Raw genomic sequence first — 18,925 nt, forward strand, 5'->3', positions numbered from 1 at the left:
GATAAAATAGATAAACCCGTTAACATTTGACACAATAACATTTATTTTTTGATACATTTCATACCTCGTGAATGCTTTGTGAAATGATTTATGGCAAATTATATGTAATTGAGCGGTATTTCAGATTTGCATGCAGTTGATAATAGCGGTTTGTTACAGTAACAAAAAATCTTTAATTGTCATTTTGTTATAAACTTCATAAAGATTGAATATATAGATCAAAAACTTACTCAGAAGACTACAAAAGAAGCAAAAAGAACTTTCGTTCGTTTTCTTAGATTTCTTGTATTTTTTTTTCATATTATAGTATGTATACTGAGGATATTCTACACTCAGTAATAGGGTGTATTTGTCAATTTCGGAATGTTTGGTCTTTGACGCTTCTTTGCTTTGTACTATATTTGGATTTTTGTTTGGCTTTTTTGTTCGAGCGTTACTAATGGGTAAAACTATATCGTTTTAAAATGTCTTTTCGTCAGTATTGATTTTCATTTCAGAAGAAATTAATACATTTTGAGAACCTTTTTTATATTCCTTTGTATAATATATTATTTAGAACTCATATCCATACAATGTCATATTGATACCATTTTGACTATAGAACTTCATAAAAAAAGACTGCAATACTTAAAGTAATTGGAGATAATGATAATTTTGATTTGTCAAGATACATTTTATTATAACTCATATATACCGGTATTATAGCTTTAAAAAATATTGATAGTTCGGTCCAAAAAAAAAAGAATCCCAACGAATGCACTGTTCGAAGCGGAAATCTCGTCTGGGTCTGTATCAGTATGTTATAACACCTTCAAAATTTGATACACACAGTGCTAATTAAAAGGTAGTGCACTGATCGAAGCGGAAATCTCGTCAGGGTCTGTATCAGTATGTTATAATACCTTCAGAATTTGTTACACACAGTGCTAATTCAAAGGTAGGGATGATGGATCTGTAATTCGGACCATCTAGACATTGACATGTAGTATAGACACATTTCTCTTGTTAATATTGTATGTCTACATCTTCTTTCATTCATTTTACATAAATGCTTTTTTTTTATAAAATGATTAGAATATTTTTATCTGGTATATTTTTGTACAGATTATAGCCCCTTTTGCTTAGTTTTTTGCGATAACAAGTGTATCTTCCTTCTGTGATTTCTCAAGATTTTCGTCACAATCGCAATTTTCTTTCCGGTTCTGAACTGTTGGTTCTTCAACTTTAATCTCGATTTTATCTGATTGAGTGTTTCTGCATGTCACGCACCTGAAATGTAAATGAATATATCGTGATACGTCAAGGGATATTATAAGTATAACCCTTTTATATTATAAACAAATTTGCAGCTATTAGATAATTTTACCTGTACCTTTGAAAACTATTTACCTACTACTCCATATACAATTCAAGCAGTCGGTAATATATTCAAGACAAAGAACCTATGAATATCTTTTTTTTTCGTTTTTTTTTGTAAATACTGCAAGCAGGCAAGTAAGAATGTAAATATATTCAAAGCGAAATAACTAAATTGTTATTAATTAGAAAATATAGATAGTTAACAAAAAAAACAGAAATTTACATCCTATACCCATCTTTCAACTGACTGTAAAATCTTAATAATATATCTCAAAATTGACAAATTAATGAACTCAAATTAGGTCACAAATAGACAATATCAATATCTCCGATTGTTGAAGACTTCTTACGATTAATTGAAATAATTTTCATATTTATATAATTCGTATATGATTTGCATATCTGCAATTTGTCCAACTGATTTTTCCTTGGTTTACTCTTCAGTAAATCATGCTGTCGAAACCACTTCTTAACCTATATTAACACTGTACCACAGCCATGCCCAATACACAAGATCAAATCCTGGGGTTTACACACCAGGAACTTCCCCAAAATAATGGGTTTATCTAACAGTTACTTCACACAGCTGTTTGACGTTTTACAATAAATGAATTGACTGTTCGGCGTGCCTGCATAAATTTAAATATTCATATTTCATATGTGGAGCAGGATCTGCCTATCCTTTCGGAGTACCTGAGATCACTCCTGGTTTTTTGTGGGGTTCGTGTTGCTTATTCTTTAGTTTTCTATGTTGTGTCGTGTGTACTATTGTTTATCTGTTTGTATATTTCATTTTTAGATATAGCGTTGTCAGCTTTTTTTTCGATTTATGAGTTTGACTATCCCTCTGGTATCTTTTGTCCCTTTTTTGTATCCTAGTAGTTTATATTTTATTGATAGTAATTGGTAAAATAAGGTTTGAGCTTTTTTGTTCTCACGGCAAAATCATACTAACAAATGTTCTTTAACGCAAAATAAGGCATTCTCTTTTAAATGTCTTACTGAAGTATGCATTCAACAGGAAATAATCTGCACGAAAATTGAAATACATCTCTAGTTAATATTTACTCACATTAAGAGAATACCAGCACACAATGGAAATAAAGCCATAACAAAGAATACCATGCCTTTAAATATCGGACGAGTGTGGTGGTATATATTGTTAAATAATGTGGAACCACCCAGTCGGCACACAGCTTCTAGTAAGTATATATTAGCAAAAAGTGCTCCTGTAATGAAAAATATGGTAGTAAAAAAGGCAAATAGATCTGTCTTCTTAAAATCAAAAGATAGTAACTGACCATTAATCTTTTATAGAGAGGAAATGGTTTTTAAGTGAATTGTTTGATTTTGGTGTTTTTAAACAAATATGATTTGTTTCAGAAGGAAATTGAAAAATAATATATTGATTTCATTTTAAAATTCTAACAAAAATATCGAACTCCAAGGCCAATTCATATTATAAATCAACGGAAAGAGGAAAAGAAAACTGCCATATTCCTAACTTGGCACAGGCATTTTACGAAGAAATGCTTCAATTGTATATATGCTTCATTGAAATATTTTGAAAAGTGTTTACCTTGTTTGTCTGAATGGACCATTCGAGAAAGGATTGACTTTATTATCGGTATTGGTAATATTCTGATGACACCAATGGCAGTAGCTGAAATGGAAATCATTGATTTAATTTATCTACAAACACAATATAAGAATGGGTATTATATATCTTACTCTTTTCGTGTTCACGCAAACAAATTAAACAATGCAAACCCACGAGCATTGCTATATATTATAAATCCATTTCGTGTAAGTATTTTGAAGGCATAACATGAGTCTTCACAATATCAACATGATAAGCCTGGTATCTGCCATGAGTTCAGTTTGTTGATTTCTTCTCTATCGACAAAAAGTATCTTTACAAACAGATTTTTTTTATAAACACTACCATATAGTACTGATTTTCTAATGACACTGAGATGTTAGTATTTGGCAAACACTTATTTATAGCAATACATTTGTAAAATGTCCAAAAGGAAAACATGATTTGGAATGGACAAGAGTCAGATCTATCGATAGCCATACTAAAACTATTTAAACCATGAAGAAAATAAACAAACGTGAAATTAAATTCTTCTATATTGTATAATATACAAATCAGAATTCTTAGCAACACATTCTTAAAAGACACAACTCAAGAATTTACCAAGGTAAATCATCCAATCGGTTGACGAGAATCCAAACACAATGTAACACGTTACTGAAGAAGTGAATCCCAAAAAGGCTATTGTATGGTCCTTCATACAAAGAAGAAAAGATTTAAGAATCAAGATTCCAATGACAAATTCACAAAAATATGCTGCAGCTGTATACCATCCTACTTTGACAGAAGTCCAGCAAAGAGGAGCTCCAAGCTCATATAATGTTCTTATACCTCCGTTTGCCAAATAAGGAAATTCATTTGTAAAGTATACAAGTATATACATCAGAAATAATTGTCTAGTAGAATTCATTAATATGTTTGTCTTTCTACACAGTGAACATACGTCAATAAATGAAGACGATATGTTTACAGGATTCTTCTTGATTGGTAATTTAGAGTTTTCCTTCAGTGTGATGATAATTAAAATAAGAATTAAAACTAATAACGCAGTTCCTGTAAGGAATGGGTATGTGTATCCAGTCAGCTTGATAAGGTAACCAGTCGCTATATCAGAAACACAAATGCCAATTACCATCATGGTATCAAATAGTGCTATATTGAATGGTTTAGATTCATCTTGGTTTGTACATGTGTTAAGTATTGAAAGACAAATAACATCATATGTATAATGGCAACCAGCTAAACCCTCCACAACGCAAAATAGAAGGTACCAGTATAGATTCAGTTTTGCATACACAGCATATGTCCGCAATGCGAATGTTATAGCAAAGAGAGAGACAGTGTACATAAGAACTGGTTTCCGACCCACTTTATCCGACAAAGGTCCTAAAACAGACATAACAAGCAATCCAATACTGTAAATCACAAGTTGCATATACCAAGTCCAGTCCGATGCTAATCCCTGAATGTAATCGTCTGTTATAGATGTCAAATTGTTACTGCAACTCATCTCTTTTATCGAATTATTATATTGTTCTACCGATGTGTGATTAGTTGATGCATAGTAAGCCTTAAGGTACGAATATATGTATTGCGTTTCTGATATGTTCAGCATTTCAAGAGAACATCCCCAGATGATGGTATAAATACATATTTTAATACGAGCGTCAAACCAGGATAACTTCTTGTCTATTTTCGCGATCAGTATTTGTTGCTCATCCATATTTACTATAATTATGATCGTTGTTGAAATCCAGAGGCAAATATATCAAGCATCTTCGAAATCAGCACGACGTTTTTATTTTGTATGTTTATATTTTGTAATCCGTATATTCAATTTACTCAGAATGTATTTGTGTAGAAAAGATAAAAATTAAAGTGTGTAGTGTAGATTATTTTCTGTATATCATTGTGAATTGTAATAATTATATTTTGATAAATAAGCACATGTTTATATCTGTAATCAACTACTGTAACACATGATGTTGTAGTCCTTTCCTTTATGTACATGCATACCTACTGATATAAATGTTTAGAACTACATGTATCGCCAAAACGATACCTTTTGATTTCAGTCTATTAATTTTTTATTACTTTGTAAACAACTAGGGCCCAAATTTGTCACAAAGACGTGCTCTCAATAATTTTAAGTGAAACAAATACAAAAAATAAACGTTACAAGTCCATTATATTTTAGGTTGAGTATCAAAAGAGTATTCAAATCTAGTTTAATAATTATATTAATATGTCTGTACCAGGTCAGAAAACTTGTCAATGGTTGTATTTGTTTATTTCTTTGTTTTTTTTCGTCTTTAGTATTGGGCATATCTTCAGTAGTCTTTAAGATTAATTTATTCAAAGCCTTGCTAGTCATAATTTTTAATGCTTAATTAAGTTTTGATTATTTTTTTTTATTTTTCACATTTTTTGCATTTTATATAACAGCGGTGGCCATTTCAGAAATTTCGTACCATTCCAACCTATTTTTCTAGATATACTCATTTTGATAAATCTTTTTCCTGGATTCATGTTTCATTGTTTTGTGTCATCATTGGCATATACCGTGAATCTTTTTTATTTATAATATTAGAAATGCTAGTAACCAATGAATATCTGAATATAAAGGTTAATCACTTTCGATTAATTCTTATTTGATAAAACTGAAACATATGCCGCACTTAATAATCGACTTGACCAAACTTATGTACTTATGTAACGTTACAATAAGTAAATTGTTTTGAAATGTGTAAAGACAACTCACCACCATATATCATCCAGTCAGCTGAACAAAATCCGTACAGCACAAAACTTGCCAATGTAGACGTGTATCCAAGCATTGCAATTGCATATCCTTTAACACAAGATAGCAGACCTTTTAGAATAACTGTCCCAATTACTAGTTCACCAGTGGCAAGTGCTGCACTAAACCATCCTATATGAACAGAAGACCAACAAAATGGTGGTCCTAAGATAAACAACAGTCGAATTGTAGAGTTTGCTGAAAGTGGCAAAAGATGAAAAAGGTATATGGTATAATACACACATAAATACTTAATGTTGTTACTCACTAATGCATTTTTATTGGAAAAAATAACGCAAAGATTTTTTGGGAGTGATAATACGTCGACTGTTTTCTTATTGGTATTGTCTTCAAGTGTTAATATAATAAGTATAAGTACAAGACACAGACATCCAATTGATACAAGATAGGGATATGTATATCCTGAAAATTTGATAACATATCCTACTCCAATCTGTGAGATACTCATTCCTATCCCCATCATGGCGTCATAAACAGCTAGTACAAATGGTCGTTCTTTGTTTGGTTTGGTAGAGTTTGTAAGAACCGCACTACAAGTTAGATGATATACATAGTGACATCCAGATATACCTTCCACTGCACTGAATCCAACGTACCAGTAAAGATTTAAATCTTCATATATTGCATAGGCTCTAGCAGCGTATGATAAAATTGTAATCATTAAATTATACATTAACACAATTTTTGCTCCTTTAATGTCGGACATTGGACCTGCTATTACCAGTACCGGTAAACATATGCCATATGTCACAAGTTGAATGTACCACGTCCAGTCGGATGCTAAACTTTGTATATAGTCATCATTCTCTCCAGTCATATTTCCTGGACAGTTCTGTTCGGTTAAATTGTTTGACGTGGATTCGTAGGTAGTGTTTTTATTTGTGTGGTGTTTCTTTAAATATGAATACACATATTGTGTTTCAGTAACACTTTGGATTTCCAATGCACATCCATGAATCATTACAAATATACACAATTTAGTACGAACATCAAACCAGCTACTTCTTGCATCTTTTGTTAACAATTTTTGACGCTCATCCATGTTACCTTTTTAATATTCAGTCCATGGATTTATTATTTTCATATCAATGATTACGTGAAAATCGTTTATTTGGGCAGTAGATTAAAATTAATTTCAGTTTTGCAATATTTATATCACACTATCATGTATGTTTGTATACGTATAAATAGAATGAAGATAACGTTAACCATGAAGACCTTCATAAACTTTACACGTGCTGTTGTTAATGCTAAAGAAAACTGTGCACTTACTGTTGTTTGTGCTACAGAACTGTGGACTTATGGTTGTTTGTTCCAAAGAATTGTACGCTTACTGTTGTTTGCGCTGAAGAACTGCACGCTTATTGTTGTTTGTTCTAAAGAACTGTACGCTTACTGTTGTTTGTGCTGAAGAACTGTACGTTTACTGTTTGTGCTAAAGAACTTTACGCTAACTGTTGTTTGTGCTAAAGAACTGTACACTTATGGCTGTTTGTGCTAAAGAACTGTACACTTATAGTTGTGTGTGCTAAAGAACTGTACGATTACTGTTGTTTATGCTAAAGAACTGTACGCTTACGGTTGTTTGTGCTAAGGAACTCTATGATTACTGTTTTGTGCACAAAAAAACTGTAAACCTATTGGTGTATGTACTATATGCTTAAGAACTGTACGCTTACTGTTGTGTTTACTAGTACTAAACGACTGTATGCTTACTGTAGTTTGTGCTAAAGATCTGTACGCTAACTGTTGTTTATGCTAAAAACTGTACGCTTTCATTTGTTTGTGCTAACTGAACACTTATGGTTGTTTGTGCCAACGAATTGTACGCTTACTGTTGTTTATGCTGAAGAACTGTACGCTTACTGTTGTTTGTGCTAAAGAACTGTACCCTACTGTTGTTTGTGCTAAAGAACTGTACACTTACTGTTATGTGTGCTTAAGAACTGTACGCTGACTGTTGTTTGTGCTAAGAACTGTACGCTTACTGTTGTTTATGCTAAAGAACTGTACTCTTACGGTTGTTTGTGCTAAAGATCTGTATGATTACTGTTTTGCGCAACAAAAAAAACGATACGCTTAATGTTGTATGTACTGGTACTAAAACACTGTATGCTTACTGGTGTACAAAAAAATATGTATATGCGTAAGAACTGTACGTTAACTGTTGTTTGAGCTAAAGAACTGTACACTTACTGTTGTTTATGCTAAACGACCACTTAACCAAGTTGATACAGTGTAGATGAAATCGGGTTGCTGGCTTTCTCTTTTAAATCTTTTCACACATCTATATTATCCTGGGACGTGCAATAACTCTCTATATAGTAGTGGTTTTGCTCATTGTTCAAGGTCGCATAGTGAATTGAATCTGTTTACATCTTTGTCATTCGTTCTTTGTTGATGGTTAACTCATTGAAAATCGTGCCATTTCTAATTTTCATAGTTGTTGATAATGAACGATCGTTGGTTTTCCAATTGATAGACCAGTTTGTTCGATATGACATGACCAATACCGCACTACCTTTTTTTTCAAAATGAACATGTACAATTAGACCGTTGGTTTCCCCGTTTGAATGGTTTTACACTTGTAATTTTGGGGCCCTTTATAGCTTGTTGTTCGGTGTGAGCCAAGGCTCCGTGGTGAAGGCCGTACATTGACTTATAATGGTTTACTTTATAAATTATTATTTGGATGGAGAGTTGTCTCATTGGCACTCACACCACATCTTCCTATATCTATGTACAATTATTTTTGATAAAACAAATCGGTTCTTGCTAAATAAAATATACATGCTATCAGTTGAACGATTACAATTCCAAATTGTCTTTTCCATTATTGCTTACCGTTGAAAAAGTTATTGATAAACATTTTGCATTGGCAAGTAACTTTTTTGCAAAAAAACTACCCATTTTTATTTTTGGATAATGTCAGTCCTGAAGCTTGTTTTTGAATTTCGGATTTGAATTAGAGTTTGTATATTTAGTTGAACAATGTTGAGTATGTAAGTGTCTTGGTAATGATTTGGTATAAAACCATAATTTCGTTAATATCTAAGACTTTGATCCAGAAGATCATAACTCTGATTAATATGAACATTCCTTTTACTTTTACGACATTTTTTTATTAAAAGGAAAGATATAGCAACAGGATAAATATGTTTATCTTATTTTCAATCATAAAGACATATCCGTTTGCATGTACACATGTATACAAAATTGTGTTTAATTATTTTCTCTTTAATATAAACTTCAAACAAAGATTTATATCATTGCAAAGGTTATTTTGTTAAATTACTTCAGGTAAACTTGATGAAAGTATTAATGTATTCCCCAAGTATCATACCTATTGAAAATCTACATAAATAGCTACGGGCATATTTGTTGTTTGTTTTCATTAAATTTCCAATATCTTATGTATCAGTGTTGCTTTCTTTGGTATCGTATCAATCTTTTTCTTAAACAAAAACCATAGCATAAGAACTACGACATTAATCACTCCATAGTACTTACACATGAATATAGGATTACATAATAATGGTTTGGTATTAAATTTCATCTTGCTAGCTAACAATTCAAACCGATTTTTTTCTGGTCTGATAATATTGTTGAAGGGTCGCATATCTAATAGTGACGAGTTCTTGTTAATGCAGTTTGACAGAATGTTCCCTATCAAAACAAGAAGAGTTTGCTCAATTTGAAAAAATCAAGATCGCTAACATTTAAAAAAAAGAAAGAAGAAACACACTACATTTTGGCAAAGTGTATAGCATCTTTAAAATATTCTGAAATATTATTTATTCATTAATGTATTTGTATATGTCATAAAAATGTACATGTACACTCTAAGTGTATATGATCTTACATTTTTAGTATGTAACCTTTGAGTACTTAAACAGCTTGTAAACATGTTGACAAATTTGGACAATTTGGTGGTGTCTTTTGTACCATGTCTGAATATAGTAGCCAATCGACATTATTTACCAAAGATATTAGCCACCGTAAAGCCTTTAACAATAGACAGGTGACAAGGAAACAATTCGCTATCGATATTCCTGACAAGGGGCTGCAGTATAGATCTTCATATCACCGTGGATTATATATAATTTGCACTTTGAAGATTTTTTTCCACATGAACTTTGAGAACGTTTCAACACTTAGGCCATATACATGGTATATGGTTATATTAGTTGTGTTTTACTAATAAAGCAATACGTAGAAACCAATATGAAAATAAGGTGATGTGGTCTTTTCACAAGTCATTGTTTTACTGCGAACTAATTTATTTCACTTTTTGCTGAAATTGATAAAAAAAACAATATTGCGCTAAAATGGACATTGATATTTTTGGGGCCCTTTTAGCTTGCTGTTCGGTGTGAGCCAAGGCTCCGTGTTGACGAACGTCCTTTTATCTATAATGGTTTAATTTTACAAATTGTGACTTGAATGGAGATTGTCTCATTGGCACTCATACCACATGCATCTTCTCATATCTATTGATAATTGCACTTTTCGCTAAAGTGGGTTAAATATTTTGCGTTAAGATTGGAGGGCCCTCATGGGGTTTTTGATTATGTGATTACTTGGCCGTTTTTTTAATGATTATTTGATTATTAAGCCAAATATTTCATGATTATTTGATTACCTAGGACTGTATTTTTAGTTTATGATTATTTGATTACTAAAGATAAGCAAATATTTAATGATTATGTGATTATATTGGCAAAAAAATGGTGATTATGTGATTACTAGGACCCCCCATGAGGGGCCTCAGATTGGTTATACTATGGCACTAAAACGTCCGATATATTCAAGCCAAAAAGTCCTTTTAATGCGCTATACAGTCCTTCATCGGTATTCTTAATTACAAATTATTTTTTTATTTTTTTTATTTAGAAAAATATGATTTAAACTTAAAATTGTCTTATGCACATTATCTGAACTGTCAGTTGCCAACGTTTATTTGTGATTTGTACAGACATTGTGGAAATGAAAAAAGATAAATATAAATTGTCTATTGTTTTCTTTACTCTTTTAAAAAAAACAATCTTGAGCCAGTTTCCAATTACTCCATCGATAGCTCAGCTGTCAACTCCATCATAACAACCACGAAACATTAATTCAGGTAAAGAATTTCAAATAACATATCAATTACAATAATTTTAAGAATTCATATAAACTGAAACATGAGCATTGCATAGTTTAAATTCACATTTTACACATGAATGAAATCATCGTTTATTGTGGTTTACCTTAAGGCTTCTGTCTTATTTATATGTTGTCAGTAAAAGTAATGTTTACAACATTTTCATGTTGAAATTCAGTTGAGTATATTATTAATCTAACATGAACGCATCAGTACGATCAAATACGTGTTAAAGATCAAGGATGTAAATTTATCAACGATCTGTGCATGTGTGTTTTGTCCCAAATTGGTGATTCAAACATGCACTACAGAAAGAATAGGGTAACCGACTACGTTTTTATGGTATACACCATTTAAAGTGTTCAGTGGCGGATTTAATGTAAGGGGCATGGAGCCGCATAGACTTTTAAAAATCTCTTGACTGCCTATTCCCCTTTTAAAGACATGGATCCGTATATTAAGTTGATACTGCGAAGTACTTCGTACCTTTTAAGAAAGATAACATGTGTTTGCTTTAATATCCGCTCGTGAATTTTAGAGTTCCACTGTACGTCCCTTTTTTGTTTTTTTTGTTTTTTGTTTCATCATTCGAGGTAATATCAATGATAGTAAATTTTGATGAGGGAAGATTTTTTTTTAAATATATTGGCCTTGGGACTCGAGCATTATGAATACTACCATCCATTGTGAGAATTCGATATATTGGGAGCCATTTCATAAGTAATTCAGTATGATGAGATATTTTGTAATGTGATCTCCGTGCAATGGTAACTTACTTTCTTTGATAGAAATTTGATTAAAATTCAGACCTATCTCTTATATATATCATATGAGAATAACGAAATCAGAGAACATTATTTTAGTTATATTTCTTTAATGATAAAGTGTCTCGAGTAAGCAATATTAGTTAGTATGTGCGAAACGTCGAAATAAGATCGAAGGAGAAAAACGCATATGTGATTTTGGCACTTTTTGATCAAATTTACTATTCGCATCACTATCTCTAATATGGAGGGACCAAAAGGACTGACAACTAAGGGAAGGTGCCAATTTCATTGTGACTGTCACCAGCGACACATAGGGACCATTACTTTTCTTTATGCTTTAACCACAAGTCCTCCCAAACGACTGAACAGAATGTATCTACACTTGCACAGATTCTTCTAATGAACATGAAGTTGGGAACCTGCTAATTTAATTTTTAATATAAGCGATTTGGGGAATTCCAAAACCAAAACAAACTCCTTGAATACAGCTTTATTCTTTGGACCATTTTTTTCTACTGGACAACGGAGTTTTTCTGCATGAAGCATCATAACATATTAACCGTTTATGGTAAGTTAATTGAACCAGTATTTTCCAGGAGCGTTTTAGAGAAAATAAGACAGTAAGACGATGAATGCAAGGGGTCAGACAAACTAGAGAACTCATGAGATTCCTTTTCTTTGGTTTTCTTACTTTTGGTCTCAATTCGTCTCATTTTAAAAGAATATTCTATAAAATAGCTTCGAACACAATAAAACATAATTTTCGGTGAAGTCAATATAAATTTATTGGACTAGAAGAAAAACCTACGCTGTTAGAGTAGATCTGATTCTTTGAGTCCTCCCAAAACGGTTCCACAACCGACTAAAGCACTGCACAACTGCCTTATACCCACATCGAACTTCAGTGGTTACAATATACTCAATATGCCGATGACAGTGAATTCAAATTTGTTTGGCTAAACAAAGGATCTACGTAGAATTTAGCTTAAATAAGATTAAATCAGAGAGATTTTAAATGCCGTATTAAGGTCAATAAAATGGATTCACAGGTTGATAAATGGTCATATCACTATACAAAGTATTAATTGGTAGCCATCCGTGAATTTAATTATTATCTGCCAGGGTCCCTGACATTCGTTTATTTTATAAATTGCGAACCGTGTATTCTTGCTTGGGTGATTCTTTTAATTAAATAAATTTCATAGCGATTATACGGAGGATTTTACTTTTATTATTAGTGTATGAGGTGAAAAAAAATAATTACATAGGTGTCGTTTCAAGTTACCTAAATGTGCTAATTCTGTGTGGGAATTGACAAATTCAGAATGCATAGTCCGATAACATTTTTTTGTGGCAGAAATATAACTCTATATGTATTGAGATAAATTTAAGTATCACTTTAGTTTTTTACTTGAAAACGATAGACTACATTTTGGCAGTTTTATTAAATTGCATACAATTAAATATGTAATAATATAGAAAATTTACTCAGTGACAACACCCCTGTCCCGGATATTCTGCATTTTTGTTCTATGAACAAACATTCATGCGAAAACATTTATTTGTAGAAGCTACGGTAACTTTATGTAGTAAAAATTTCTGACATGGGTGATTTGAAGTTTTGCACATTTTTACCTAGTTGAAGTCAAGCCTAGATTGTTAATGAATGAACTAATGAAAAACCATTACATTTTGAGGTTTCATAAAAAAAATCATATATTATATAGTGTGTATTTCCACTTATGATAATTGTTAATGCTGATAACTTTTAGAAGGTAGAATTCAGACTATTGGTTTCAAAAAAACGAAATGATACAAATAGAACAGCTAATGAATAATCAAGGATTCTTGCCGTTTAAACAAATCCTTGGAATAATCTACTATCTTTACACAATGCGAATACAAAATTATTGACTCCCGTTCCCTTTAGTTTTAGCACTGTAACACTAATCTGTAAGTGACTACTGTGGATTCATCTAGTTTCGTGGATATCAATTTTCGTGGATTGAAAAAAAAGTTTCACTTTTTTTTAGGATATTTGATTTGGTGGATTTTCCCATCTCTGTATAAAAAGCCTATATAAAATTTGTAATTCGTTGAACATTAAAACTTGTGGTTTCCCTGAACCCAAGAAACCCACGAAAATTGGTATCCAACGAATAATAAGCTTAGAATTTAGAAATTATTTGTTCATTTTCATCGTTCAGTATCGCATTTTTTGCAAAAGGAATTAAATTTTGATTTCAATATCACACTTTGTAAGGACTTGAAAGTTCGAATTGAGAATGTATTCCCGGAAACGTGATTATTGAAACTTTGTAACAAGTTCACGCTTTATAAGGACTTGAGTATGGACTTTTCTCATCCTAAATTTATTGATTTTCTTTAAGAGTTAATATTGCAATTTGGCAAGAGAAACCAATTCTTTTTTGTCGATTCAAAAATTGTTCAAAATTGAATAAAGAAGTAAAGCGATATTGTCGTAGAACAGACCTCGATTTGCCAATTTTCATATTTGTTTGTCGTTTACTGGGTTTTTTTTTTAAATAAATCAGGCTGTTAGTTTTTCTCGTTTGATTTGTTTAACATTTGTTATTTCGGGCCTTTTTATAGATTGCTATGTGGTATGGATTTAGTTCATTGTTTCAATGCCGTACGGTGACCTATAGTGGCTAACATTTTGGCATTCGGCATTGCCATGCGTTTCGCGTCTTTATACTAAATACGTTCGAATTGTTGCGTTGTGATTTTTGTTTGTTTAGTTTTTTTGTGTGCATCGTACAAATCTTTGAGTTGAGCCATTTACAACTGATGTTTACAGTTTGTATTCTGTTGTGCTGTTGAACTACTGTTTCGTGATAAGGGAAGGTTGCACGCTCACTAACATGTTTAACCCCGCCACATTCAGCTTTTTATGTCTGTTTTTCGTAAATTGAATTGTTATAAATTAGGCCGTTAGTTGTCTTGTTCGAAATTTTTCAAGTCGGGACCTTTTGTCGCTGTTACTTGTTTACATTCTCGTCATTTGAACTCTAGCTGATATTTGTTATAAATTAAAAACAGAACATGGAACACAGCTTTTTTATATGTATTCTGGGTGTGTATCATTTTGTATGTCTATATATATGTCATGTAATATGATATAAAGCTTACAGTAAATTGTTTTCGATGATATATCCCTATAGACTTTACATATACCCATGGGCTACTTTCAGCTTCAAAGTAAATATATCTTGTTCATGTCAAGCTAAATCTCTCCTTAGTTTCTGATGTGTATATTAATTTCATGACCTCAAAATTACAAATATGATCAACATTGTCAGAATTGAATATTTTTCAAATGATGAATTTGTAGGATGTCCTAAGGAAAAAGGCAATTTGTTTCTTCATCAATTGGACAATTTTTATTGTTTAAGCTCTCGGTCATTTCTCACTTATCTATTTTTATCTTCATTTTATTTCTAACTATCAAAGTCCTTATTTTAGATTTGAATGCTTCTTTTTTGTAATTTTATTTATGTGTGGAAGCTTTGACCAAGGCATATTTTGTATGAAGCGCCTCCACTAAAAATTTGCACAAGATCACCTCCTTTACAACCCTATGAAATTACAGAAAGAAGCTCTCAATTCTTAATATTGATACATTTATTTGGCTATAACCATGAATTTATGAGATTTAGCTCATTTTCATTTGTTGGGAAGTTTTCACGAGAAGTATGTGTTGTCATGAATGCTGAATTTGATTGAGAAATAAAATTTGGTATTGGAATTGCTTTAAATAAATCAAAAGTACGGATTCTTATAAAACTATATATTTATATGTTCATATTAAGATGATGGAAACCTACTTTTTCGATAATACATTTTCATTACTTCCAAGATATTTCTCGTCTCAGTGGCAATTTAACTGCAATATTATAAGTACTAACTTGAGTGTTTGATTGCTTGAAGATATTAGTGTTCTTATGATAGGAGGCATACATGTCGCAAAGAAGTTTTGATGTCTGCAACTTCATTTTCGTTTTTTGTGTTTTCTGTTTTGATGTAACAAATAGTGCTGATTTTTCAAAAAAACAAATTTAGAAGAGCGCAAATGAGAAAAAAAACTCTCTATACCAGAGAAAAAACTCTCTACCAGGGAAAACTAATGGGATATGAAGAGAGCTCTCTCACAAGCAAAATACCCTAAGCATACAATCACGAGCAACAATTCTGCGGTACATATCAAAATAAGAAGATCAGTACTAAGAAGATCAGTGATAAGAAGATGTGGTATGATGGCAAATGAAACAAGTTGGTGGCTAAAGATCTATTAAAGGAAAAAGGCATGGACCGATTTGACTTCTGGGCAAGCGAGTTAACAATAAATTTTTCGTTGGGTTCGTGTTGCTTAATTTCAAGTTTTGCTCGTGTACTGTTGCTCGTCTTTTTTTATTTATTTTTTGGTCATGATATTATCTCGTTTCTTTCGACAAAGACTATGTTCTGACTGACATTGTACCATGTTATATGTAAAATGTAATAAATGATATTAAAAGCCCTAGTAATTTACTTCTGATGATATTAAGCAAATCAAAAATAGTACAAATGCACGAGGTAATTCAGTAATTTTGTTGAAATCGAACTATATATATAAATTTCTCAGAACTACGTCTTCTTGTATCATTAGTCATGCGTCGCAGTTTCTCAACACTGTATTTCTTTTTAACCAATACAACAATAATATTATTGGTAAAACAATCCTATGTATATCAAATATTTAAATAGAACATAATATAAAATATTTAAATATTTGTCCTATATGAAATTGGCTGACCTTACATGTAGTAAAGGGATTAAGACCACAAAAAATTAGGAGGAATGCTATTGGCAGGTTTTCAACAAGTGATGAAGATCCGTAGCTAAGGACAATAATATACTATAAAAACACAACGCATCTTTTTGAATATGTAGTTGTAATGTATACCATACAATTTACATACAGTTAAAGAAACTTGCATCTGATATAATTATGATGTCAACCGGTCACGATGTAACTGATAAAAACATGGTGTAATCAATTGTATGTTTCATCATGGTATAGAATGATGGAGGTCGCCAGTTTGTAAATATAAATGTGTCAGTATAAAATAAACCTTATAGTAGCATAAATTTAAATATTTTATATTTCGATACATATTATATGACACTGGAAAAAAGTTATTTTATCGCACACATATATAAGCACTTATAATGCTGATTAAATGCACCCGTTTTCGGTAATATTTTGATTCTACAGAAATGTCTAATTTAATAGTTTCGTTATAATCTATCATAATCTGGATTGTTTTCTACCTGAAGTCGTTTTAAACTTTCCATATCATATTCCGGTACTGTGTCACTGTATCTAACCACATTCGTTGGTGGAACCGATTCAGATTTCCGTTCGTTGCGTTTCCAGGCTTGCTGTTTGATTTTGTTACCTGTTTGTAGGTCGGTTGCAGGTACATTTCTAGCATGAGCGATTTCCAAAGACTGCATGTCTAGATGATATCGACTTCCGGTATCGCGCGTCTTGGTTTGATCGTCTTTTTTCGAAGCCGATAGTGCAGACCGAATATTCACTGAATTGGCATCCAATTTTCCTCCTTTGTGCGTTTCTTCACTTCCACGAATTTGTTCATTAACTTTGTCTAATTTTGGTGCCAATAATGCACCTTTTATTAAAACAGAATTGGCATCGATATGAATTGGCTGTGAAGAACCCTGGTCACAGTGTGATTTGCAGTATACGTGTATATCCAAATCGTAAATTTTATTATGACAAAAATTCTTCAAATTTAGTTTTGTCCCACATGTTTTGCACGTAAAGCACCCCTTATGGTATACAACATCTTTAACTGGTCCTATCTTTTCCATCGGGTATACCTTTTTCATACAACGATAGCACTTATCTTGAGGATATTTAGTTTCGATTTTCAACGATGAAGCCCTTGTTGGAACTTTTTGAACATTTGTGGTTTGTGGTTCACTAAAATGTCGAACAAGAATTGGCGATTTTGGCGAGTTGGGTCCTGGGCTGTTATCTGAGAACGATAAGTTCTGCATTCCTATTCCACTCGACGACGGCGAAGCAGGTCCAGATGATGTCGTACTGCTGGTTTCAGACAACATTATCTGTCGTCTTGTGGTAGTGTTTGGTGTATTGGGGGATGATAAATTCACTGGTGTTGATACGAATTGTGGACTTCTTGGAGAATACTGTGGTTCTTCATAGTTTTGATAGCCCTCAATATCTCTTCGAACAGTTTTTCTCAAGTCTACAGCAGATGGTATATTGTTCTGAAGTTGTAACATAAGAGTAAGTTGTTGTTTCGATTCATTACTAGAAGGATCAAAAGACTGACCTGACAACATTGACTGTTGGAAAACTCCTGGGTTTGAACTGTCCATTGTCGACTGTGGGAATGGCATGTAAGACGTCGGATATGTCGGTGAAATTGGTAATACTCCCGCCATAAGTCCAGAAGATGTTGGCACAAAGTTTGGCATTGATTGAAAAATATTGGGTGATGTCACATTCTGGCTCTGATATAAATCAGGCTGAAGTCCATTTGTTAGTGTTAAATTTCCCATTTGAGCGTTTAATTGCATTTGTTGAAAAGCTAGTAATTGTTCAGGTGTAAAAGTCGTACCAGTCACATTCTGTTGTTGAGGCAAAGCATTAAAATGTCCAGAACTGCTCAAACTTTGGTTTAAATTATAATTCACATCCATTTTCAAAACAGGTGGAATTTATATAAAAGTCAAATAAATGGCAAGAATTTAAACAGGTGTTGTGCGGTAGACCTGAGTATTTCTTTTAAACGAATTACTGTCCTCGTTTTATTGTGCCGTATATACACTTGTAAGAAATGACATACGGTGGGTAAGATTTCAGTGTCATGCTTGGCAGATTCACACCAATCATAAACAACTTATTACCTGATTATTTTTCATTGTTCGGGGGAGATTTTTAAACCGTATATTCTTATTATTGCATTGTGTATTTAAAGAAAACAATCAACATCTTAAAGAAAGGCGATTTTAAGGATTGATATTAAAAGGAATTTCACTACTTTGATTTTAAATCTGTTCATAATATCAACTTATCCATCTAGCTGATTATATATCTGCCTATCGATAGAATAATAACTATCTAATAATTTATTAAACTATATGCCTAATTTGTCTTTCCAAGCCATTAATTTCTTTTA

General features: G+C 32.1%; 2 protein-coding genes across 3 annotated transcripts; both read right to left on the reverse strand.

The window, feature by feature from the left end:
- Window positions 1–667: 667 nt before the first annotated feature.
- Window positions 668–6,828, reverse strand: LOC139498975 (proton-coupled folate transporter-like). Of its 2 annotated transcripts, none has more exons than XM_071287612.1 (4): window positions 5,721–6,828; window positions 2,939–3,022; window positions 2,432–2,588; window positions 668–1,269 (listed from the first exon to the last, which is right to left on the reverse strand). In XM_071287612.1, the coding sequence occupies exons 1-4, from the start codon at window positions 6,820–6,822 to the stop codon at window positions 1,122–1,124; spliced, it is 1,491 nt and encodes a 496-aa protein (XP_071143713.1). In that variant the 5' UTR covers window positions 6,823–6,828; the 3' UTR covers window positions 668–1,121. The 2 variants fall into 2 exon arrangements, with proteins under 2 accessions (XP_071143713.1, XP_071143702.1); XM_071287601.1 differs by lacking the exon at window positions 5,721–6,828 and adding an exon at window positions 3,563–4,753.
- A 9,800-nt stretch (window positions 6,829–16,628) lies between these two features.
- On the reverse strand, window positions 16,629–18,587 carry LOC139498978 (LIM domain and actin-binding protein 1-like). Its single transcript, XM_071287626.1, has one exon. The coding sequence runs from the start codon at window positions 18,444–18,446 to the stop codon at window positions 16,992–16,994; it is 1,455 nt and encodes a 484-aa protein (XP_071143727.1). The 5' UTR covers window positions 18,447–18,587; the 3' UTR covers window positions 16,629–16,991.
- Window positions 18,588–18,925: the final 338 nt, after the last annotated feature.

Source organism: Mytilus edulis, chromosome 1 (assembly GCF_963676685.1).
Source record: "Mytilus edulis chromosome 1, xbMytEdul2.2, whole genome shotgun sequence".
NCBI classification, from domain to species: Eukaryota; Metazoa; Mollusca; class Bivalvia; order Mytilida; family Mytilidae; genus Mytilus; species Mytilus edulis.

Excerpts from the sequence above, each read along its gene's own strand:
- LOC139498975 (XM_071287601.1), bottom strand. The coding sequence starts at position 4,682 with ATGGATGAGCAACAAATACTGATCGCGAAAATAGACAAGAAGTTATCC. Across the intron at positions 3,023-3,562 it reads CGATTGGATGATTTACCTTG|CTACTGCCATTGGTGTCATC; the intron begins GTAAATTCTTGA and ends TTTCCATTTCAG. Across the intron at positions 1,270-2,431 it reads TGTGCTGGTATTCTCTTAAT|GTGCGTGACATGCAGAAACA; the intron begins GTGAGTAAATAT and ends TTTACATTTCAG.
- LOC139498978 (XM_071287626.1), bottom strand. The coding sequence starts at position 18,446 with ATGGATGTGAATTATAATTTAAACCAAAGTTTGAGCAGTTCTGGACAT.